At 38.1% G+C, this 25,701-nt stretch overlaps 1 protein-coding gene across 1 annotated transcript in view; it reads left to right on the forward strand.

Moving 5' to 3' along the window:
• The first annotated feature begins 249 nt into the window (after window positions 1-249).
• DCP1A (decapping mRNA 1A) overlaps window positions 250-25,701 on the forward strand; it is a 39,052-nt gene continuing 13,600 nt past the window's right edge. Inside the window, exons 1-6 of the mRNA XM_082322088.1 lie at window positions 250-427; window positions 1,498-1,538; window positions 3,349-3,476; window positions 12,813-12,879; window positions 19,200-19,338; window positions 23,687-23,806. Coding sequence (XP_082178214.1) covers window positions 293-427; window positions 1,498-1,538; window positions 3,349-3,476; window positions 12,813-12,879; window positions 19,200-19,338; window positions 23,687-23,806 — 630 coding nt within the window. The 5' untranslated portion in view covers window positions 250-292. The remainder of the gene's footprint in view (window positions 428-1,497; window positions 1,539-3,348; window positions 3,477-12,812; window positions 12,880-19,199; window positions 19,339-23,686; window positions 23,807-25,701) is intronic.

The raw sequence follows: 25,701 nt of genomic DNA on the forward strand, positions 1-25,701 counted from the left end.
ACGCCCCACGGCTCAGCAAGGCCTCGGGCACGGGAGCTGCGAGGTGGGGGAGGGGGGAGCCCGCGGGCCTGGGGAGGGGGGCTCCGGGTGCCGAGGGGGCGGGAACGGCCTCGCTGCTCCGGGCTGGCGGGGCCAGCGGCTGCGGCGGCGCAGCGCGGGGCGGGGGCGCTAACCGCCGGGCGGAACGGCAGGCGCGGGGCTTGGCGTTCCGGCCGGCGGCGGGGACGGGTGCGCCGGTGACACCGCGCGGCGGCTTCTTGCCCTCCCCCGCGAGTGGCTGCCGGGATCCAAGATGGAGTCGGCGAGCAGAGCGGGGCAGGAGATCAGCCTGGCAGCCCTGCAGCAGCACGACCCCTACATCACCAGCATCGCCGACGTGACCGGGCAGGTAGCGCTCTACAGCTTCAGCCCGAAGGCCAACGAGTGGGTAAGTGCGGAGGAGCGGGCCTGGCTCTCCCCACGCGCGGGCCGGGGGGGCGGCGGCGCGGCCCCAGGCGGGGCGTTCGCGGCCTCCGGCCGTGGCGGTGCCGGGGCTCCGGTCGCCCGTGCCCTCCCCGCAGCAGCCGCCGGGCCCGGCGCCCCGGCGGGGGCTGCTGTCGCCCAAGGGGAAGTTTGGGGTTCGGGTGCCTTCCCCCCGCGGAGGCGTCGACCCCGAAGGGCGCTGGTGCCCGAGGGGAGGAGAGGGAAGCCTCTGCTCGCGGGCGGGGAGCCACGGCTCGGCGCCTTTCACCTGCTCGGGGTGACTGTGGCCGAAGCAGCTGTGGGCTCGAGGTTTCTTTTGCTCTTGGTGGCCATTGCTGCGTTGACTTTTTTTTTTTTTAATTGTAATTTGTGGTCGTTGCTCATGCGTGTTGAACAGAGCCCTCGTTCAGGAAGAGTGGGATTTGAAAAATGGTAGTGTTCGTCGTTGCATTAAAATGCAGTTTTTGCTTGACTGCCAGTTTTATCACAAAACTATAAAAATGGAAATACGAGGAACTTCATATTGTCGTATGCAGCACTGGAGCTGCACACAGCTTTCTGTGCTTGTGGGTGACAAGCACATGGTAGAGGTTACTTTGAAGACTGAAGTATGAACCAGAGCTGTGATCCATAGTTGTATTGTTGTCTTGTTGGCTGTGCTGTTATTGCTGTACTTTGAGTAACCTATCTGATATTTGCAGACTAATGGACTGTAGTCCATATTTAAAATAAGGAGTTGTGAGGAAGGTGTTCAGCTTTGACCTGTCAGGCTTAGCATAGGAAGGTTGTAGAATATTGTATATCACATCAGATTGATAGCATAAACAAAATCTTCTGGAATTGTGTTTAATTTCCTAGTCTTACTGAGAAAAAATAGGTAGTTTCTGAAAATAAGACATCATATTTTTAGTCCTATGGTGTCAAATCTTATGGAAAGATAAGGGTATTGTAAATCTCTGTAAATAAGATGTATACAAAAGCTACGTAACTGTGTGAACAAGCTTATCCCTTAAATGCAATTGCTGTCTTTTGTAGGAGAAAACCGACATAGAAGGGACCTTATTTGTATACAAAAGGTAAGGTTTTATTTTGGGGTGTGTGTGTGTGTGTGTTATCTTCCTTCCTTAAGAAAACAAACCTCAGATGGCTTCATGTGTAGCTTTCATACTGGATTTAATGCATCCAGTAAACTCATAATTACTTATTTGTCCAGCTGTTAATGTCTGTGTACTCATTTGAAACTAATAAACTCTGCACATAGGTGAATAACTCTGAAAAAGCACTTAAAAGTACTGCTGAAAAATCATAATTGATGAATGCTGCATGTGTATCCACACAAAACCCTAGTTTATTGAACTTATTTGTTAACACAATAGCGTTTGTTAACGTATTGAGTTTGTTAAATGCTGAGTCTTCCTTTGTCTCCTAAAATCCATAAGGTTGATTATGACAACAATACAGATGACAAATTAAATAATCTGTTCTAATGCAGTATCAGGAAACAGCAGAAATTTTTGTAAGTGGACAAAGTTGCTTAAAAGCTGGAGATCTGCTAGTGTATAGTTTTGGGGACTACTTGATTTCCTCACCAAAACCATGAAAGACATTTCCGATTATATAGGATGAGAAAAGGAGTGGGAGGGAGAACCGGTGCATAAAACCAATCATGAATTTAAGTTTTAAATTACACACAAATCAAAAATATAACAATGAAATAACATTCTGTTGAATGTAAGAAATATAAATGATGCAGACTTAACCCATCCTGAAACAGACTGTTACAGACTAGGTCATTACAATATTTTATCCTGGCACTGTGAAGGGATACTAGTAACCAGTTCCTGTCTACTTTAGCTCCAAGCTTGGTAATACTTAGTGTAAGAAAGCCGACCAAACAGAAAACCAAAAAACCAAGCAAAAAGTTTCTGTGTGACTAGCTGATTATTTCAAAGAAGTTCTGTTAGGCGCATTAAAAGACTAACTTATGATGGTGAGCATTGTTTGCCCCTTCCTTAGAAGCTCTTGACAGATTGTGCTATTGATCATTCAGTACAGGTGGCCACATTGTTACGGAAAACTTAACATTTACTAGCTAATTATATCTGATTTTTACCCTGCCTTAATCACGTTGCTGTGTTGATTATGTGACTGCTTACAGGCACAGCTGAGTATGCTGATGTGACATTCATGCAGCAAGAGAAAACGGATCTAAAACGCTCTTGAACTTCCAGTGCTTGCTTGCTTGATGTTTTCTTTTTTCTACTTGGTGTCTAGCAAAAATCTGGATAATAAAAATTGTTTCACTAAGCAATACAGTTCTGAATAATTTAATATCTACTTTGAGGACACTGGGTTAAGTCTTTAAGAGTCTCCTTTTAGGAAGAAATTACTGCTTGTGGTTCTCCTCTAAGTGTATTTCATGTTATTTAAGCTACCAGCTTTTTTTATTGTCATACCTATTTACAGTAAGGTAAATATTGCCGTATAAGTGGTTTGTTTTTTCTCCTCTAATAAAAGATTCTAAAATGCCTCAAAACTATCTTATGTGAAGTATTGAATACACTTGCATTTTAATCCTGGACCTGCCCTAGGTTTTTTTAATAGATTTTTTTTTTTTTTGAGGCGTATCTTTGATTCAGCAGTTTAGCAGTGTAGAACTGTAATGTTAATCCTAATCCTACTTTGAGGTAAGCGTAGTTTTAAATTGAAATTAGTTGGTATGCCAAGAAATGGCATAGAAGAACAACTATTAGAGCTTCAGGACTGCTAAAGCTTCACCTAATAAAGCAATGGAGATTTGAAGATTAATTCCTAACTCTGTTTCAGAAAATTGTATGTGTTTGATCAAGGTATTAATCCTTGCTTTTGTTTGAATTGAAACAATAGGTCAGCTTCTCCTTATCATGGTTTTACGATAGTGAATCGTCTGAACATGCACAACCTGGTTGAACCAGTAAATAAAGATTTGGAATTTCAGCTCCATGAACCTTTTCTTCTCTACAGAAATGCTAGCTGTGAGTATAACTTTCTTTAGTCGATATAACCTTCATGTTCTGTTTTATGACCTAGACCATTTCTGATTATGGTGATGTCTGGTTCAAGTATAATGTAATGAGGCAGGTTCCAATGAAATGTCTGATGATGTCATCTAGTCTACAGTGCTAAGTTTACTTAAATAGCTGTGCTATTATATTATGACAGCCACCTGCTCTCAATAAAAAGAGGATATACTGATGAAGTTCAATATTGCTATATTCTTTTTAATTAATGTTCTGAAAGGTTTAATCTAAGCATATACTCAGTGCTATAGCATTAATAAAAAAACTATGAAAGAATAATGAAGATTGATAGATTTTGAAAGTACTTAACACCAAGAACAGTTCTAAGGGCTTCTTCTTTTGCAAGCAAAAAATGAAATATTAATCAGTAGCTGCCTGAAGAAGTTGAGAAAATTGCTGAGCTCTAGGTTGAAAGTTTCTTTCTCCACCATAGGTTTTAGACTCAGGAGATAGATGTCTATACTAAATTTCTTGGAGACTCCAGCAAGTCTGGGTGTTGGGATAGTTGTTATACAGATGAATGGTAAAATAGTAGTCAGTATTTTCTTTATGCTTTTTGAATTCTAGTAGTGTTTTGGGTCATCAGTTGAGCTTCAGAGTCCCAGTGTACTGTGTTCCAGTTAGGTACATGCTAAAAATCCTCTTACTCCAAAGAGCTCAAAGTATAAATTACGTAGCCCTTAAAGCGAGGAAGAGGGAGTATATGTGTATATGAAATTCACATTAGGTTAAGTATATAAATAAAAGGTACCCCACAGAGCAAAGGGTCCTCCTGATACAAAGGTATCACTTCATGTCCTCTTTTCTAGGCAAAGTTCTTGAAACTAGTTTGCTGCTGTCTAGTGACAGGTTCCCCTTACTGAATTTCTTGGAGAACCTGTATGCTGTCTGGATTTTCCTCAAAACCATGTCTGCTTCCTATCAGAATGTCCCCTTGAATTACAGATAGGAACACTGCTTTGGCTATGCTTCAGTGTACCCTAAAGAACAGTCAAAAGTTAATCCCTTCCTGATTCCCTCTTGGAAAGCCTCTAGGCTCTGTGGGGAGTAGGATAGATTCCATTACGGTGACAAAGAACAGCTTAAGGTAGGTGGTCTCCTCTGTTTAATAGTCTCAGCAATCCTCCTTTTTTAAGTGTCATCAAGAGGAAAATGTCAAAACTTGTCAGTAAGTTGAGAAGCCTAGGAGATTAGGGAAGTAAATGACTGGCAAGAAATTGGGAGGGGAAAAAAATATTGCTTTGAGTTGGATGTTGAAGCAGGTTGCTGGGTGTGGAAGGAAGAGGAGCTGTAGATGATGGTGGTAGGGGTAGGATGACCAGTGAGGTGGCAGTAGAGGAACGAATTGCAATTGTGAGATTGGTGATATAAGGGAAGCAGGAAGTTGATTCATTTGTTTGTTGGAACTGCTGATGGTATCAGGAAGCTGGAACTGCTGTGCAATTAACATGGTGTATGTCTAGTGGGAGTGACTAGAGGATCACTAAAAGGAAGCAATCAGAGAAGGTAGGCTGAGTGTGAGTTCATTAGAAACCCCTGGAGCTAATTATATGCTTTTCTCTCATTGATGAAAGCTCTCCTTTTCCTATGGGACACTATTGTGTAAGATCTGTGGGAGGCTCATGGGAGTTAGGATAGAGATGACATACAAAAGTACGAGGAAGGAAGAAATTCATACAAAGGTGAGCAAGGAAAATACTATAGACTGGATATGGGAAATAACTGCATTCTGAAGTAACCAAGAGTATTTTTTTTTTTTCCTCTTATATCTTTCCCATTGTCATTTTAAAAGACTTTGGTCAGAAACTATCCTTTATTTCATCACTCTGTCCTGTCTCCTGGAAGAGGGTGGTAGCATGTCCAGAAACAGACTACACTGATTGCAAATTGAAAATGTTCAATGTAGTTAGTAAGTCATTAGTTATTTCCCCAAGTGCCACAAATAAGCAGCAGATCAGTTTGTGTGCTCTGCTAGTGTTCACTTTGTTCAAATACAAGCTTAAAAGCATAGAAAACAGCATCTAAGCTTTTTATTCCTTACTATTTCAGCACTGCTAACTCCCTTACATTTTGCATTTAGTTGTTGTGTTTTGGATTTTCTTCCTTACATGCAGTTTTCCAAATTTTCTGAGCTCTGTCCCCTGAATTACTTAGAAAAAAAACAAATTATATGATTAAAATGTTCAGTGTTAAAACTGTGTGCCTCTGTCTGCATAGTATTCATGAAACTTTTTGAAAAAGCAGACCAAAAAAACCTTCTGGATTGATTTGGATTTACAGACAATTTTCAACCTGTATGTGTTTTATTTCTATGGGTAGATTAGGGGATTCTTGTCCAAGTTCTTCTCATGTGGAAGGGTGTCCACTTCTGCTTTGCTGCCTGCTGGAGTGAAAAACCTTTGCATTTTTGGGACTAATTCAAATCTGAGTTTTAAGCCAGTGGTTACTGTAATGTGTATCTCTAAGGGCTTAATGTGAAGTTCTACTGAGATCCTTTAATGACTGAAAGAGGATGCACTAGGTTGTGCAAGGAAAAACTACCTCTTACACAGAGTGTTGGCAACAGCCTTGTTTCTTGTGGAGTGGTTTTTTTTGTATCCTGCTTGAGGAAATCTACTGTGATCATTAGAAACTTAAGAGTAAGTTGTCCTGCTAAGATTGCTGAATGTTTGAACTGATGATTCTTTTTCCTTAGCTTACAGATGGGGAATGGTTCAGACTACCTGATAAAAACCTAAAATCATGTTTATTAATACTGCTGTTTGGCAGAGACAAACCTATTTTGTGCCTGTATGTTTAGGTTGTGACAGCATCAATGACAAATCGTGGTTTACACTTGCCCAGGGCATGGTAGAAGTAGTAGACGATGATCAAGGCAAAATTATGCCACCACATATTCGGGGAAGGTTCCGTGTCAACAGTCTTTATAACTGAATATGATACTACTGTTTTATAAACTTTGCATTTTCACTTTGTTCTGGGATTCTGTCTTAAGAAGATATGGGTGAAGTCTGTTATGTGTACCGGATCAGACCTCTGGCGTTTCTGTCTTAAATGGCATAAGAGCTGTTCTGCTTATATCAACTGACATACTCCAGTCTATGCAGAGCCGCTAACAAGTTATATGAGAAATTTTGCAAGCAGTATATAAACATTATTTTTGCTTGGCTGGAGGCTATAAGAATGATTTGCCTGTCATGCTAGATTGTAATATTTTTCGTGGGTTTTACCATTCTTTTATGGTTTGATTTGTTCAAATATTTATTTTTAATATACAACAGAATTTTTAGTTTGCTGAGTATCAGAACTTACTTTTGTTAAGCTGTAGACATGAGATCCTTTATCCAGTTGCACAAAGGCTTTTTCATACTTTTAGAACAAGACTAGGTAATTGCCATTTTATTCTCATGGGAAAGGAGGCCTGACTTATCTTTCATAGCTGTTGGGAGGGTTTTCCCACTGTTTTTGCAGGATGGGATATGAAAGAGTCTTTCACAGGTGTTCTGGAAGGAGAACAGATCAAGTGATACAGTACCTTTCTCATATCTACCTTTTGTTTTATTCACTGAGTGAAATGGAAGACATTTGGGTCAATTTGTTATTCGTTATTCTGGTTAGATGTAAGACATGTAGAGACTTCCCCTCCTCAAAAAAAAAAAAAAAACCAAACAACCACAAACTTTTTAATATTTTAGCCATTAATAGGGAAATCTTTCTCAACTCCAGATTTTTTTTCCCTCAAAATCATTCTGGCTACATAATACAGTTGAAGCCTCAAAAGAATACTTAAACCCCAAATTTTGAGAAAGGCTATGTCTACTTCAAAAGTTGTATATAATGCTGCCCAAAAACTTATACCATTTATTCATGAGGCATCAGATCCTAAAGCAAAAATGACAGGGGGTGTGACTAAGAAGCTGTGAGACATTATATCAGCTACAGTGGTAAATAGAAAAAAAAGGTAGTCTGCTTTTCATTGTTAGAGAGAATTAAAGAAAGCAAATATCTCCAAAGGTGAACAAATCAAGAAATTACCAAAATGAAAATAAATTGTTTGACTTAATGTAATATTTTTAATTTAGAATTGCTCTTAAAGGTAGAATTTTTTTTTTTAGATTATACTTCATACTTAATGTGCTCTTTATTATTACTTAATCTGGAATATGTGTTGCCGGGTACATTTGATCCTTTTCTAACTTTCCCTCTGGATGCGTGCACATTCTTTAGATTATTCAGAATATTTGTTCATGAAGCACTGAATCCCATTGACCTTTTTTCTTTAATGAACCTAAGCCTATTTCCTCCTGTCTGTATTTTGGGAGAAGTATGTTAAACTCTGTTAAAAAAAAAAAAAATGCATACAGTTCTGCCAGTAACAGTAATAATAGTCCAATCTGAAAGTTCAGTACTTTCTTTCAATCTCTAATGTGAGAATTTGGAGCTGATAGTTGATAATTTGCTTAATAATAGAGGAAAATTCGTCAAAGTTTTAAGCAACAGCCAACTTACCTCTTAAAGTCTGCAAGAAGTATTCTTCTAAGTCTTTCTCGTTTATAACTTTCCCTCTGTATCGGCGGTGTTGGTCTTGATTAAAAGGCTTTTTAATCCAAGCTAGTTCACTTGGGAGGTCAGGCAGATTGATTTCCATGGTGCTGAAAAGACAGATGCTAAGCGTAAAACTTGGGCATTAAAATAAATGGTCCTTGTTTTGTGTGGGTGTTTTGGGTTTTTTTTCTTGCTTGCTTTTTATTCCTGTCCAAGGGTAAGAGTTAGTAAAACAAAAATAATGGATTTTGGAGAGGTTTACAGGTTTAAGTGGAAAACTCAGTTCCAAAGTGCTGTCTTCCGGGCTCGTTGTATTATCATTAATTAAACAAACTTGTATTCAGAACAGCAAAAGTAAAATGAGTTGCATTATTTCAAGTGGCTTTTAAAATTCTTTGAAAGAGCTCCTGACTGGTTTCAAAACAGGGCATCTTTACTGGTAAGTAAAGTCTCTCATTATCACCTTAGTTCCTGGCTGGCAGTGCATTAAGTATAACATATCTCTCTGATCGCCGAAGCTGAATGGCGCTCCAGCAAGCGCATTAACCCAGTGGTTTAGTCTGTGATAAGAAAGGAGTCTGTTCTTGATACCTTTATAGCAGAAGCAGTGATGCAAGCTAGGGGGAGGGGAGGCACCATTGAAAGCTGTTAAGACATTCTAAAAATAATTTGTTTGACCTGAAAAATGGCACTTTAACTGGAAGGGGTTTTCTGCTCTGGTTCGGTGAGGCAAAGTAGTAATCCCTCTCATTCCACGCTATACTTTGTCAGATGGCAGTTTGAAGAGTTCCTGATCTTGGATGCTGATTGCCACCTGCTGAATTACTCCAGTGCAACTGCTTGTGTGATTGTGCTGTGAACTGTATTTGTGAAATGGCCTTAGATATTCAAAACAATAAGAAAGGGAGGAACATTTTATTAATTATAATGACTTATAAATCTATATGGCAAGCTAATATTTAAATTGAGGAAAATATGAATACTGAATGAGGAATCTTGGTGAAGAAGATACTAGAGCAGATTGACTGAGGAGAGGTGGCATTTCAGCTGACCTTGCTGCTGGAAGGAATATGAGCTTTGAGAGAGATTGCTTTATGTGCTTTTCCCTTAACCTCTGAAGTGTAAAATTATGCATATAGCATATATAAATGATGTATATATGTGCTTTTCTTTGTGGGAGTGAGATCGGGTTAAGTTGATTTCCATGATTACCTTATAGGGTGGGCTTCAAAATACGAGTCCTTTCTTTCCAGAGAGAGTTTGAAAGGTTATGGTCCTCCACTTCCAGTTGTTCTGCTTCATTGTATAGCAACATCTAAATTGGAACCGTAAAATAATACTTTTCTCTCCCTTCTATCAGTTCTTCTAACTAGTTAAGGTAACTTTTAAACAGATCATCTTTTTGAATAAGATGAAGCTCTATCTGCACAAATGGCTAAACTGCCTGAGGCAAGAGAGTGATAGTGTCTGGAATCTCTGAAACTGGCAGTGTTGATGAGTCCCATGTACACTTCTTCTGGCATAGCATTCTCAGGCTATGGTTTCATGAACGTTTTGACAGTTTTGCCTTCCTGTGCTGCCCCCAGCTTCTTGTTTCTGCCCTCTCTCTTGTGCTAGATGGCATGTTCGTGAAGCTGATGTGCCAACAGTATCAAGGAACTGGTCTGGACTAAAATGGATTCAGCTGACATAAGGGAGAGGGGTGGATAGGGGTAGAAAGAGTTAACAGCAAAGTTGTGGGCATGTAAGGGTGGTGACACTGCTTCTTGCTGCTTACTTAAATGAAAACTGAAGTTGTGGCACTTTGCTATCCCCACTCTTAATTCAGATCTGCTAACTGGGCAGCGTTGGAACAGTGAGCTGACTGCCCCATGAAGCAATGGGAGCACAGTGTTGAAGAGACCAAGATCTTCATTTTGCTGTCATCCAGCTATTAGCTTTGAGCCGGAAGGCTTCCATAATGCTTTCGTTTTCTCAGAATTTCTTTGTTTTCCCATAGCAATTTCAATCAAGTTTTCATGATTGATCCAGTGAAGTTTGGAGAGAAGTTGAGTGTTACGTGTTTAGATAAATATTTGTGGGTCAGTGTTTCTAATAAAAATTACGTATGTCAGAGAAGAATGTAGATGAAGACAGTTGATGACTTCTTTTAATTTTATGAAACCTGATTTGTCCGTGATACGGGTTACTCATGACTTCGTGTGTGTCAAAATGTAGTATGAATCCAACTGAAAGATATTGCTGCTGATGATGACAAACTGCTTCTACTCGATTACTGAAGATGCTGCCCAGCATTCAGTGTAGAAAAGCTGGATGGAAAGTGTTGAACAAGATGGAAAAATGAGTCACCTAATTTAGTGGCCTCTGTTGGATGAAACTCTTAAAAGAACTGCAGTAGAAAGATATGCCATTAGACACATGAACATTCAGCTAATGTTTATGCTGGATGTAGTAAAAAGATCACAGATTTGAAAAGAACTGGTGGGTACCAACTCTGTTTTTAATAAAAGGATGTTCATAGCTAATGTTGCATGCATGTAGGAAATACATCAAATATAGTAATGCAATTGGGACACGCGCGCATACTTCTGGGGCAAGGGAGCTGAACTGATAGTATAAATAAGTCCTCTTTTGAAAAGAGGAAGGTAAACATTCCAGCCTGTTGGACCATATCTAAGTTAATGCCCAAGTTTACTTGTTCATAATCTGCTTTACATCTTTGTAATACTGTTAATGTTTTGCAGTGACTCCCTGTGATTGCTTGCCAGTAGTACAAAGTGGAAAAAAGCCTGATACTCTGTGTACTAAACTGAGATTTGGATCTACTTCTGGTCTTGTGTAGGCCTGTTTCTGGCAGAATTGAGTGTGACTTTTATCATTTGTCCCATTAAGATATCATTATAGGTTCCTTATCTTCATTTCTTCAGCAAGTATGCTTTTGAAGAAGCTTTCTTCTCTTGGCAGTTTGTCTGATAATGAAGTCAGGGAAGGGAAAGAGCTTTTCTTCAGCGTTAAAGTATGCTACATGACTAAAGAAGTAGCTCAGACTGGAAACATTTTCAGGTTTCTATGCAGTAGACAATCCAGTTGTATTAAACTGTAAATATTAATAAATATTTCATAAGCATTGGCTACACGTATGAAATGCTTTTTTTATTGGCTTATGTCTTTTGTAAGAAGAAAGTTCCTTGAATTGTGCTGTATTGATTTCTTTATGACTTGAAAAGCTTTGTTGTCTATTACTTAAGCTGTAACCTCTAAAGAAACAAACACCCAAATGAACATAGTTGTTATTTAATAAAATAAAAAAAAGTGAAGTACAACTTCAGTTTGTCTTAGGATATTGTTATAGAAATGAGGTGTGGGCATGACTTTTTTAGGGTTTTGGTCCAATACAGTACACCTAGGATAACTGGAAGGTCTAGAAAAAAAGTTTGGTAAATAATTGCCCTCTTTGCCATGGCTTGAAATAATTTTCAGTGGGCTTTGGTTGAGATGTTTGAGTGTTTTGAGGAGGGGAAAAAAAAGAGGCAGGGGGAGGGAAGAATTTCACTTTGAAATAAAAATCTACATCTGGCTGGAAAAGGTTGTGTTTTTTTTTTTTTTAAACATTCCTTTCCTTCACTTTAAGTCATATTTTTTTATAATCGGTTAGTGATTTCAACTTCATAAAAACATTGGCATGAACTGCAGTATAAAGATCAGTTTTAAAAGACTAAAAGTGTCTTTTCAGAAATGAAAGTATTTTAATGGTAACATGTAAAGTGTCCAATTGCCTTTGATGTACTTGCACGCTATGCATTGACAGACTTCATAGGTGAACCTGCTTTGTGGGTTGGATTAAATACAGTTCTGAAAAGAGTTCTGCAGATTTGTTGTGTTGGCAACAGCTGTGGAGACAGTAAGGAGATGAGTCTGTGTGTGGGTAAGAATGGCCTCTTTGAAGTGGGATGGCTGATGAAGAAATAGTACATGGCACTACTGACAAAGTTTCTCCCTCTGATGGAGTATCTTTCAGCTCAGTGATCAGGCTCTAACTCTGCCAGGTTTCAGTGCAACTTTACTTATTCTGAAAGCCAGAATGGGGCTTAGTGTCTTGCTGAGCTGGAACCCTTTTACCCTCATTGCTTTGTCCTTGATAGCTTCAATGAGTAGGGTTCAATATCAATCTAGTTTTAAGCTGCTCCATGGATGTGACAGTGTGATCGGAGCTTTGGTACTGCTTCCTTCCTATACAATTACTTCTCTTACGGAAAGCATTTGGGGAGGGAACCTTCCAGAGAGCCTCTGACTGAACCATCATACTGTAATTCAAACTTCAATATTTTTGTTGACCTTCAAAAATTGACAAGTTTAAAAATGATTGTTTAAAAAAAATAGGGTTATTCTTTAGCCTAGTTTAAATGGTAAAGTCAGTAATTCAAAACAGAAGGTTGCAACTGTAGTGAGAAGGCATCTGGTAGTTAAAACTTCATTTTCCTGCCACTTTTATTTACAAACAGTACCAAAATTTTGTAGTTCTTGCATTTAATCTGACTGAAGTTGTGTTTGTGTTTGCACATGTGCTATTTCTGATTTATTTATAAATAGTAGTCAGTCACACACAGAATACTTGAGTAGAAATTGATGGTAATTCATATGTTGCAGATCTAATGGACTGCTTTTTTTTGCCTTTTTCCTATTGATTTGATTTCTTTTTTTTTTTTAAACCTTTGTCTTACACTTGCCTTTTTTCTTATTTTCAAGTGTCTATTTACAGTATCTGGTTTTACGACAAGAATGACTGTCATCGAATAGCAAAGCTCATGGCTAAGTAAGTACTGTGGTCTTATTCTGTAACTCTTGTATGCAATACAGAAAAAAAAAATTGAACCTATTAAATGTGTTTGTTTTTTTTCCTCACTCTCCTTAAATAGAAAAATACAATGTCCTTGCCGATACAGGGTTTTTTAGTAATCAAAATGTTGCTTTTGTTTTTTAAAAAACTACAGCATTAAAATTTTCAGTTAAGTGGTAAAAAAATCAGTTGAAGTATTAGTTGGCATTCTCCAAAGAAAGCAAGTATGAACACTGTTTATTACTTTATATTTTATTTTGTATAGGGATGCTGGGAAAAGATGCTCTGATGCAGAAAGTGTATCAAATAAATGATGGCCACATTTTTTTGGTTGGTGTTGTAGTTTGTTTGGTGGTGGGCTGGTTTTTGTGTGGGTTTGTGTTGGTTTTGGTTTTTTTAAAGGATTAGTTATTATTCTTGACTAAAGTGAAGAGATTGGAGAATAGTGGGAGAAGTAGGTAGAGTCTTATAGAAGAATTAAAGTGATGTTAGGAGAGTAAGCAAAACTATGAAATAATAGGAGCTTGTTGTTGCTAATTTCTGGATTTTTTTTTTTTCTTTCCTTCTTTTTTTTCCCCGCTTTGGCAATAAAGTTGGTTTATAAAGCTGCCATGCCACTTGCTCTTATTTTATAGTTCCAACGGCTCCTAGAGATGTCATGCAGAAGGAGAATTTCTGAAGTGATCTCAATTTAAAGAAACCTTAAAAGACTGTGTTTGCAATAACATGGTTTTGTTAATTTGTTTCAGCTTCTATGGCTGTGGCAATGCAGCCTATCTGTACTGTAGATGGTTGCACTGCCATAGCTGAGGAGGGCTTCAGACTAGAGTACAGAAGTTTGAGTGAACAACAGAGGTCAAAGAAGGCTGAAACTGGTTGAGTTGGCAACGTGGCTTAAAGTCTTTAAAACATGTTGTGATTGGAAGGTATTCTTGCACCTTTCTGCTCCTTCAGGCAAGGTGCCTTGCGGATTAAGCCAAGACTTTTTACTAATAGAAAAGGAACAGAATTAACTTAGGCAAATCTTCAGTGTTCTTATGAAAGGAAGGAGCTTAAAGTGTGTGACAGGGTAGTTACACTGGCAAAAATGCAAAATTGCAAAATGCAGATGTACTGCACAGGATATCTTCTCATCCCTTGTTCTCTGCTTTGCTTTTCTTCACCACCACACTCTACTTTCCTGAACTTTCTTTTCTATTGCATGCCTTAATCAGCATGTCATGTCTGGCAAGTCAGGACATCTTGAAGACTGGCAAAACTTAATTATATGGAAACTAGTCATAGTGTAGACATTTTAAGCTGAATTCTAATTTTTTGTTCTGGGGCTTTTGCTTTGGGTTATTTTGGCTTTTCCCCACAGAAGCCATGTGGCAACACAAATGACAGACTTTGATATCATGATCTCTTTCTAAATTATGATTTTTCTTTTCTCTCATCCTGATAACCCTATATGGTTCCCATTTCCTGCTCCCCGCCACCCCACACCCCCCAGCTGTGTTGGACTTTTTGCTGTTATTTGGCTTGTACAAATATAAGGATTAATGGAAAACAATTGTGTGAAACTGACTTTCAGAAATTGTTACCAAAACAAAAAAATGTCTGTTGCCTCTCCACTTTATAAACAGAGCATCAGAAGGGCAAGGTTTTCTTTTTTTAATGCACCTTTTAATGTGAAACCATGATTAATGTTTGCAGTATGGGAGAGAGCTGAACTCCTCAAACTTTACCATGTTCTTCTTCTGTCACGCACAGCTACACTGCAGATCTAAGTGTCATATAGCAAAACTTGAGTTCATTTGGTATTAAACTAGTCTAGTCACTATAGCACAAATCATGGGCTATAGATACTTCAGGGATCTTTAAAAGTGTATTCAGGTAACAGACCAGTCTAGCCATGGCTCAGCAGTCCATAAAGCATGTCTACTGTTTTTGCTGGATTCTTTAATGTTCTGGAAATAACTGTAACCCAGTAGGTTCATTTACAGTTGGTCTGGGAATAATCTAAGCTTTATTGTCATCTCCTTTGTAAACTACTGTAGCCTGCCTTTTCTTGGGTCCCTGATGCTTGTATTGCAGCTTTATTAACACGCAGAGGCAGAAGTGCCAAAGTTGGCATTGCTTCGCCCCTGTTTATGGTGCAGATATTCACACACTCTTGTAATTGTAGCATCTCAGCACCCTAGAAAGTTTCTGAGATTACAAATTATTTTGGAAGGTCAAAAAGCTGAAATGTATTTTTTAAATGTTGGAATTTTTTATGGTAGGTCTTGGAATGATTGTGGATTAAAAGTATCTTTGAAACTGAAACTAGAGTCAACATATCAAGCAGACTTTGGGGAACATGTATTGAGCTTTGTCACTTCAGAGTTACGCAAGTGAAACTAGAAAAATCAAATATGCACATAAAAAAGATTTATTGATTGGATATTTGCAGAATACAGACAGTTAAATTTTGCTGAGCTGGCTGGGACCTCACTTTAGTATGATTTTTAGTCTTTGCTGCCATTAACTTGGTAATAAAGGTATAAGTGATCTTTGCTAGCCAAAGTACTGCTAGTAATGTCTTTCATTATCTGAGTGGTTTTTTTCATAATGCCTTTCATTGTTATTAGATTATGGAATGTCCGAATACTTCTAGGTGTTTTTTTTTCCTTTAAAATTGTGTATTGGTTTGGGGGTAACAAAAGTATTTGCAGAAGCTATTTTTATACCAATAAAGGTATTTAGTGTAAGTATATTTACTTTTATTTGTTGAAAAAGCACTGTAGAATGAAATCACACTTTATTTGGCACCACATGCCTTATAGCTTCTGAGTATCTAAAGATTCATATTGGGGAAAATGAAATGAAGGAATTGTAGTTGCACATTACTATAGGATGCAAAAGCTGCACTTCTGAGGCTGCTGTTACAAACTTGATGAGAAGCGGATTGATACTATTTTGCTGACATCCATTTCCACAAACAACAAGCTTTTTCTCCGCCAAAATAGGTAGAAGGCAGCCAGAAGAAAAGTGAAAATGCTGGTACTTATATGTCCTTCTCTACAAGGAGGATGAAACTGCAGGAATTATTTCATCCTGGGATGAAAGATGTATTTAAGAAAACTTAAAGCATACTTTTTAATTTAAAAAAGAAAATAAAATTGCATCTTAGAGAAGGAAAGCTGCATTTCAGCACATGGTAGCAGGCTCCATCAGGCTTAGTTCAGTATATTTTGAAATAAATATTTACATTGTCTTCCATGAGTATTAATTTTTTTCCATAGTTTTTGTCTTTGTCTTGGGTGGAAATGTGGATTGCCACCCTTTCATTTAGGTGGGGTTTTTTTTGTATCACTGATAGGAAAGAGTACTGCCTTTATAGCACCTCAGAGCTTCAAAAACATAACCATAAAAGGTTTCAAGGAGATTTGCATTCTCTTTCCTGCTGTTTCACTTGACCTTATTGTGCCAGACTGAGTTAACAAGATTGCAGGCCATCCATTTATATTTTGGTGGCTTATCTTTCAAAAGAAAAGTAAATTAGTGTTTGTGGGCTTTGTAATCACAGACTTCACTTCTCACATTCTCTCCCTGCTCCCCACCCTCCCTTCTGTGAGGTTGTGCCAGGTATATTTTCAATGCTATAACTGCAGATATTCTTAAGCAAACTGTCACAGCAGCTACTGTGTCCCTGAAGGAATGTGTGCCTCTTCCACTATCTGATATAATGGAAAGAAGCAGCAGGCCTTGCTTAAAAAAAGATCTAATCCTGGATTGCACACAGAGCATGCTCAGTGTACAGATTTGCATTAGTTGACTTTTTTTCTCCAGCAAAGGTATTTGATTTACAGATTTTTTTTTTTTTTGGTAAAAAAGAATTCTAGAATTTTCTGAAATGAAAAAATGTTATGGGAGTCATCAAACTGCTAACTGTAGAAGGAATTAATTTGGGTCAAGTTAAGTCAAGATGTTTGAGGGATGAGCTTTCTAGAAGTAGAACAGAAAGTACAGTTTTTCAAATCTTTGTGAAACTATTGAATTCTGACATGTAAATTTGTAGGGAGGGTATTTTTAGATTAGTTTATAGGCTTGTTTTACCCTGTTTCAACAGTCAGACCCAAACTGGCTTCTGAGATACAGGCAACAAGCTAGAAGTGGGAGAGTATCTCAGAGTTTTGGGAATATACTGTTTCACAGTTACCCCATCACCACCATCTGAATGTAACCTGTGCAAGACAGAAGATAGAGGAAGAGCTATTAGAGAGTTATCTACATGAGAAGATAATTTAATTGTTATTCTTCAAAAAAAAAAAAGTAGACTTTTAAAAAGGTAACAAATACTTCATAATGGACAATAGAAGAATATTATGAAGTGTTTTTCAGAAATCTTTGTGAAACATTTCTGTGAAATGGATGTACTCCTTGAAGATGTTTTGCTATGAGACCAATTAGTACTATTCTAATGGGAAGATGTTCTGTTGAAACCTTCTGACCAACTAGTTAAGAGCAGAAGGAGGGTCCCAAGACTGAAGCCTTTGCTTCACCTGTCAGGCAGCACATACATGACTTGAGCTGTCCAGAATTTTCCCTTTAACTAAAGTATCTGTTTTTTCTCATACAATTATGCTGACACTTAAAATCTCAGCAAAGTATTCTGGTTCTTTTACCTTGCCCTTTCTCATCCCTAGTTTCGGAGTTGAGTTTAGGCAAGTCCTAAGTCAGGACTGTATGACCGTGTAGGGTGCTAGAACAAAATGTTCTTCTAGGGTGTCACCATAGAAACATTTGCACAGTATTGAGCTGCTTCATCCAAATGAGCACATGCTGCAGTTCTTAGAAATTGTCAGACAGAGTGTAGATTGGCCTCCCTATTCTGAGTTACGTTTGCAGCTGAATGCTTGCTTGCTTCCAGAGAAAGCTGTACTAATAATGAGAAGCTGGTTAAATAAGTGGCTTGTATGATTAAAAATTTCCAAAGTAATTTCGAAAGCAGCATTGAATTGTTACAAGCCAAGTCTAACCCTTCTTCAAATAAACACATCTAAACTCTAGTGAAGTAGAGAGGCTTGGTTGCTAGAAAACTGGGAAGAAACTTCCAAGACTTGAACTATTTTTTTTCCTCAGAAATGGCAACACAGAGGTGCATATAAATATCTAATTACTCTACAGTCTATAAAATCTAGAATTACTTCTGAATCCTAACTGACCCAAAGAAACTGGAGGCTGGAATGATTGACACTTTCTGTGATTGTTATGATGGCACCTCTTGGCTTCCCCATCAGCCATCAGTTCCACAGCATGAGAATTCTCAAGTGACATGCCAGCTCCAGAGCTCTGCCCTGTTTACAGTGCTTGTTTTTTCTTAACATATTTGATTAATGCAGGCTTAAAAAAGAAGGGATTACAGGCTGGTGTGTGTTTATTTCAAGAGGATAAGCTTTAGCGCATTGCACAGCCATGTATATCTTGTGAACTGCGTATGGATTAGGAGTAGAAATATATGATGCTTTTACTTTCATTAATGAAATGTACTAGGGACGCATCATCTTCTTGCATATCTTAACTGTCTTTTAAACTGAAATTTTTTGACACTTGAGGCAGGTAGTGAATGAACCATAGGCGCCAAAGGCCAGAGGAAAAGACATGTTGTAGACCTGCAGGTAATTGGAATGACTACAGGGCAGCTAGAGAAGAAAATGGTTTGCCCTTCTTTCCAGAGCCTTAAGTGGGGGAGTAAGGGGTAACTTGCTTTAAGCCTCCTTGCAGACTGACTCCAGAGATATCTGGTGTAAGCCAGCTCTTTTCTTTCCCACTGTCTTTGTTTTGTTGTATAATGGTAGGCTTCATCCTAAATTAGAACTGTTTTGTAATTGATTTTGTTGAATAACATGGCTCGATTTGGCTAAATATGGAAAAAATGCATGTTAGGAAGTAAAGAGTAAAAAATGTATTTTGCTCAGTCTGTGGTATAATACGTGTGCTCTTTGTATAACACATGCTTGAGTGTTCATGTATTTTATTTTAGAAATGTCTAAATAGGACAGTTTTACAGAGGTAGTGTTTACTGTAGGCAAACTTTGTGAGAGACAGACCAGTGCTGTCTGGATTGGAGATAAATCGTACAGACCGTTTGACTTGTATAAACCTTGTAGCAAATGAAAACTTGTGTAACTTTGGTCAACTATGTGTTAGTTTTTTGCACAGGCGGAACAAAATGTGTTAATATGCTGGCAGTATGTTTTTCTTTACTGCTTTTTGCAAGATGTTAACTCCAGATAAAATTTTTAAATCCTGTTTCTCCTTTCCTGTTACAGAGTGGTAGAACAAGAAGCTCAGAGATCACAGCAAGTTTCCCAGGACAGAAAAAGTCCCAGCAGAACCAATGGCTGCAATGAAAACAGGCCCATTGACATCCTGGAAATGCTTAGTAAAGCCAAGGATGAATATGAACGAGTAAGGAAATAGCTCTTTTTTTCTTTTTTTTTCCCCCCTAACCTTATGAACAAATAAAAACACTACTTCTACTACTGAATAAGGGGTTTAGGACATCATATGGAGTCCACTGAAATAGCATGCTCTGTGATTTCTGAGAGCACAATGATGGAGAATAATTCTGATATACTAAATTGTCCTGTGCAATGCACTCTAACCCAAGATTGCAAAGTAGTGCACCTAATACATAATTTAATGGACCTGTATATTCTTCTGTTTGAATTGCTACCTTGGGGGGGGGGGGAAATACAGTTTTAAAAATGGATACCTGGAGATGCAGACACAACAAAATATTTTTCTAAAATAGGTGCATGGGCTGCTTAATCTCGGTACTCATCTACTGTCTCGTTTTGTGAGATCATTGTCAAAGGAAACATGAACAAATGGCTATATATGTAACCTGTAGAAGAATGTACCACTGAACATGTCTGGTTTTGTGATCTTGAAGTTCCATTAATGTAAATATTCCTTACAGTGGCTGACACTTTGGTTTTTCAGTTTTTCCCTCTGTACTGAAAGTCACTGGAGGAGATCCGCTATGATTCATGCCATAATCAAGAGCATTCATTGAGCTGCACACTAAAATGCTTTGGCATGTTGAATAATAGAAGCCCAGAAACTTTGTGAACTATCCCACATCTGTGACACAGGCACAGATGTACAGTGACTTAGAGAGAAGGGGTGATGTGGGGAAAATTCATATTTTAAAACAGTGTGGGATTTGCATGTGACATTAATTCATAAGTTTTATTTCTGTAATTATTACCTTAGTGGGCAACTTTTTGCCTACTTTTTTATTATTTTTCATTTTTAAGAAAGCCTATCTGGAAACTAGTTTTTGACACATCAGCTGTGTTTTGTTTAAAGATCAGGCATTCTCTGACATTGTTTCAGTAGCCTTGTTTTCAGACTGATGTCTTGTTCCTTCCCTCAAGTACACTTTACTAGGAAACAGTTTCTGACTGCAGGCAAGATAGGTTGAATACTGATCACGTGATCCAACTTGAAATGTAGCTTGATAGATCCATTTTACAATGATTCCTACTGCTGTGAAAAAAATTTTGTCTCTGAGAATAGCAAATAAAAATTGTCCCCAACAGTGTCTGTCCCTTCTTAGTCTCAAAAGAAGTCTTGTGGTATTAGAGATTCAGTCATTCAGTACATTTGTAGACTCTATGAAGCATATTTTTTAATAGCTGTAGACTAAGTATAACAATACTGTTCCCCTATCCTTCTGTTACCCAGTTTACTACTTCTGTCCCGTCTACTGTGTGTCCATCCGTTTAATAAATTAATTGATTTCAGAAGGGTGAGTCTGGTATCTTTTGCCAGTGCTAAATTCACAAGTTTACATAATGAAGGAGAATATTAGTGCTCTTAGGAAAGAATTAATTTATATAGTCCTGAGGACCAAATTCATACGTGCAGGCAAATATACGGGTAATATGTGGGAGATCAAAAAAAAAGGAAACAAAGATTCTGAACATGCCTCTCCCCAAGTATAATAAAACAAGAATGTGCAATAGTGAAGTGATGTGTGAGTGTAACATTGCAGGGCTGTGGTATGGTTTTTGTTGTTGTGCTGGTAGCAGAAGAGTTAGCACGTTAGTAGAGTGCTTGATTCCTTCCAGAACTTGCTTGTGTGGTAGGTCACAGCAGACTTCCTTTGAGTACTTGGGATTTGAGTCTTTGTAGGATTCTAGATTGTTACAGTACAATGTGGGATGAGGATAGAAGAATGAACACGTGGATTAAGGTTTGTATGAACCAACTTAACTTGTCACTTTCTCATGTAGATGGCAGGCAGGTGAATGTGACAAACCATACAATATATTTGACCCAGGCTAGGTACTAGTTTCTGAAAATCAGTAATGTGTTTTTTGAACACTTTAAATACAAATTAAAAAAAAAAAAATGCTTCTGATTCTCTGAGCATCAATGCTATTTGGGGAGAAGGTGTCTGTACAAAGGCTGGCATTGCGGAAGTAGCAGCTTTTGTGAGAGCGCAGAAGGAAGCATTGAAACCCGAATGACTCATCTTTCAATGTTGTATTGATCGAGATGGATTTGAAGAAATTGAACGCTTTTTGGGAAGAAAAAAAGAAAACAACCCCAAAACAAAAAAAGAAAACACACATTACAGAAACTGACAGTTTTAGTAGTACCCTCTTAGGGTGTTATGAAGCCTTTCTCCCTCTTTGTCCTTGCGGTATTGGATAATACACATTTCTAACAGATGGCTCTTAAAATGACTCAGAAAGGATATTCCAGCTTCTTCTCTCCTAATTTTCAGATCTTTTTCATGTGAGTACTGAAAAGCTTTTGCTAGAAACAAAGTTCCTAAGCACCATGGATGAAGCTCTCTAGAAATTAAAATACTGATAAACAGGCAATGGTATGCAGATTTTGTGGGGGACATCTGTTGACATCTGTGGTGCCTGTAATAGAATAGGGAAATACGCAGGGCATGGACTACCGTAGAGCTACTATATAATTGGGTGTTTGTGTCTTGATCTTGATTAGTTGTTATTGTGTGTGCGTGTTTGTTTCTTGATGCTTTTAGAACACTAGTGAAACTAGAATAATTATTTCCTTTTTGTGTGTGTGTGTATGTGAACTGTAAACTGAATCTGTTCAACATAATCCCATAGCCTGCTGTGATTGTAGTTATGTAGAAGTTACCAGATAAACAGAATTGAGCAATGTTGGTCATGTTTCAAGCAAACTTCTTTGGAGAATGTTCTATTGACCACCTCAGCTTTAGCAACAAACCTCTGGCACGTTAATTTTAGAACTTCTTGTAGCCGAGGTATGTCAATGTTAACATGATTAAGTAACCAACTTATTTTGAAGATGGATTCTTGAGAGGCCTTTCCTGTCTTTTTTTTTTTTTTTTTAATTATTTTATGGCAATTGGTAATTACACATGAATTTGTATTTAGGAGCAGAAAGTACTTATCTGCCTGGTACATTCCAGATGGATCATACAGTAATCCTTGTGTGCGGCCCACATGAGATTGGCAGAGTGTCAGCATGAGAACGGGGCAGAGAGAGTGAAAAAGAGATTTATGAAGGTCTGAGTGATTTAATCTAGGATTCCAAATCAGCTTAATCCTTCCAAGTACTCGCTACATCAAGTCCATATGTGAAAATGAATGAATTCTGAGATTTTTTTTTTTTAATGAAGTGAATGGATGCTTTTTATAGCGTGGTGTTCTGTGTGTGTGTTTCAGCATGACGATGGAAACATACTGTAGCTCATCCTCTAGTGAAAAGAAAACTATGCTTTGTCTGATTTTATAACCACAAGGCATCCAGTATTTCAGGCATAAAGAGTTTTGACCTTCAAGTTAGTGGCTAAAAGTTGGAAAAATGGGAGAAGTTCCTTCTCACCTCTGTCCCTGAATCACAATATGTACTCTTGACTTTGTATTTATTGCTTTCAATTAGAAATTGAAAACGAAAGAATAATAAAGCTCAAATTGTTTCTTAACTTGTTGCTGAAAAGTTTAACCTGTATTTTGCTGCTGTGGGTAAGTGACCAGAGCAATCAATCGTGTGTTGTGCTGATGTTCAGCTATATCATACGCATAAGGTGTAGTTTACCTGTTGAAAGCTAGACTGTTCTACAGTTTGGGTTTTTTCACTGGTGATTTAAACTGTAATACAGTTTCTGTATTTGTTTATGTATATATTTATTAAAGATGAAAGTCAACTTGATCTGTAAACATATTGTCTGTTATAATGCAACTTGCTTGTCTGTTTTTGCCTTGTTCACAGAAAACCAAATTAACACCTTCTGAAAATGCATGTACATGGTTAATTAAATCTGGTGGAAATAAGTCGGTGAGAAGCTCTCCTTCCAGCCACTTAGAATGATTTCTGACAGGATTTTTTTTCTAAGCTGTTTCTAGTGTGGGTTCTTGATTTAATGGAGTGTAGCAAACTTCCTTGTTAGCAGCTAACACAGATAAAGGATGTGAAAATCCTGCCTTCTCCCCTCCCCCCCCCTCTCCCCCCCCCCTTTTCTTTCTTGGTGAAAAAAAGTATGAAGCCAGTTGTCTTTTTTTTTTTTTTTTTTTTTCATAATAAAGAGTAAAAGCTTTATGATTACATACCAGATGGTGGATGTCTTGATATGATTTTTATTCCCTAAAACTTGTGAATTCCACAGTGTCTTACAAAAATCGGTACTCTCTACGTTTTCTGTATTTCAGTCACAGTGCCATGTAAACAGGATTGTAGTAGGGGGTAAATGTGGACTCGTGTAACTCATGTATTTGTGTTAATTTTTCTTTCCCCTCCCCAGAATCAGATTAATGACTTAAGTATTATATCAAGTTCTGGAATGCAACAAAATGCAAATCCTCCAAAGCCAGAAAGCACAGAGCCTTCAGAACAAAAAACTTCAGTACAAGTGCAAGAGCAGGTATGTTTCATCCAACCCTAAATAAGGCATGATTTTTTTTTTTTCATTTAGTACTTTGTTTTGATACCAAAATGAATTTTTCTTAGAATGCCTGCAGTGTTGTCTGCTGAATGTATTATCACTTTAAATAAACTAATGGGTTTGAAGACTTTTAGGATCCTAAATTCTGTCTTTCAACTTAGCATTTAAAAATATGAGTTTATACTACTGTGAATATCCAAGTATGTTTAAATGGGCTAACTTGGATTCTGGAAGAGGTCAGTCCGTGGTAATGTGCAGGATGAATCGCAGAGCCAGAAAGCAAGAAAAAATTACGTCTGCCACATTACTGCACTGAATATGGCATCAGTTAGCTGTACATGTTGTTGCAGTCTTTCACAGATGAACTCAAGCCGTGTTTTCTCATGTCTGAGACATTTACTTATGGTTTGTCTGTGCTGCCTTCAAAGCTACAGCTACAGTCCTGCTAACTTAAATCAACATTGAATTGCTAGCCAAGAAATGGAAAGTGCTTCAGTCATGGCAACACCAAATTATCTTTGGCGTAACTGAAAGTACATATACCTATCTTCTCCCACACTTCTGTAGCCTGCATTGAACCTGTGCTTGTATGGCTGTTTGGTAATGAGTCAGCTTGGCTGATTCCTTCATACTTAGATTGTGGAAAAAGTGTATGTGGTTTTGTGTTGGTTTGCTTTGTGTTTTTTTGTTTTGTTGGAGGCAAGGGAGAAGTGTTGTTTGGTGCGTTTTTTTTTTTTTTTTCCTGTGTTAAGAACTTTTTGACAGTATATTCCTTCCTCTGCAGGAAGGGAGATATTGTAAAAAAAAATTTCAGTGGTGTTGGGGAGGGATGTTGCTCAAATTGTAGTAATAAGTATGTTGAGATCTATTTCAGGTAAGTGTTAGATACAACATGTTGAATCAGCATGTATCCAAATATCTACAAATTCTGAAGTCTGGTGTTACTATTGTAATTAAAGTGTAAACCACAGTACAAATGCTAGTGAAAATAACCTCTGCTTCATGTAGTCTTTGAACCATGGGAAACTTGTTACAAAATAATTAATATCATCACTGGATAGCTGGAATAGGTAGCAATAGTTCAGCATTTGGCCTGATTTCCTAGTAAGCATTTCTGCACAAGGAAGCTGTAGCTTCATACAAGACTTTTTAGAGAGAAATTAAAAAGAAAAATTCTGCAATAACTAAATTCCCTGTAACACTTAAGTAACTTGGGCCTGCTTACAGTGCCACCCAGTGGGCACGGAAAGGTCAGTAGTGGTTCTCAGAAAACAGCCCACTGAGGTAAGCTGCAAGGCCTGCCTCCCGTCCTTGCGATAGTTTACTGTTGCGTTTCTGATGCAGTAAACCACCATGTCTGAAAAATGAAATGCCCTATGGAAATGTGTGCAACCTTGCGCTTAGTACTTGTAAACAAAACATTTACTTTGTAGTAGTAGTAGTAATAATTTCCAGTACAGGTTAGGGCTAGGATATGGGCAGCAGGAATGTGTTTTAGGGGATGGGGTAGTAACAGTTAATGAATTAAAATGGGGGTGGGGAGTTTGCTGGGATTACTGGCTATCACAGCCCCCTCTACCCCCTCAGCAGCACCTCTGCTTTTGGATCAGCACAGGTGATAGACTGACCCCTGGCAGCCAGCTCTGCTTGCTGCATGCCTGGTCTTGAGACCTGGCAGCAGAATTTCCTAAGGCTTTGCTTTAAAGGAAGATATTTTCTTTTGGGTCACTCTATGTAGACTGTGCACAATCAGATGAAGTGCCCCACCTGACAGTGCATGGAATTGCAGAACAGAAATCAAATACCTAGCAAAGGAAAAAATGGAAAGATAAGATTCTAACAAATTGTTCTGAAGTAATTAAAGGGAAACAGTA

The sequence above is a fragment of the Platalea leucorodia genome, assembly GCF_965183815.1.
Source record: "Platalea leucorodia genome assembly, chromosome: 9".
Lineage (NCBI taxonomy): Eukaryota > Metazoa > Chordata > Aves > Pelecaniformes > Threskiornithidae > Platalea > Platalea leucorodia.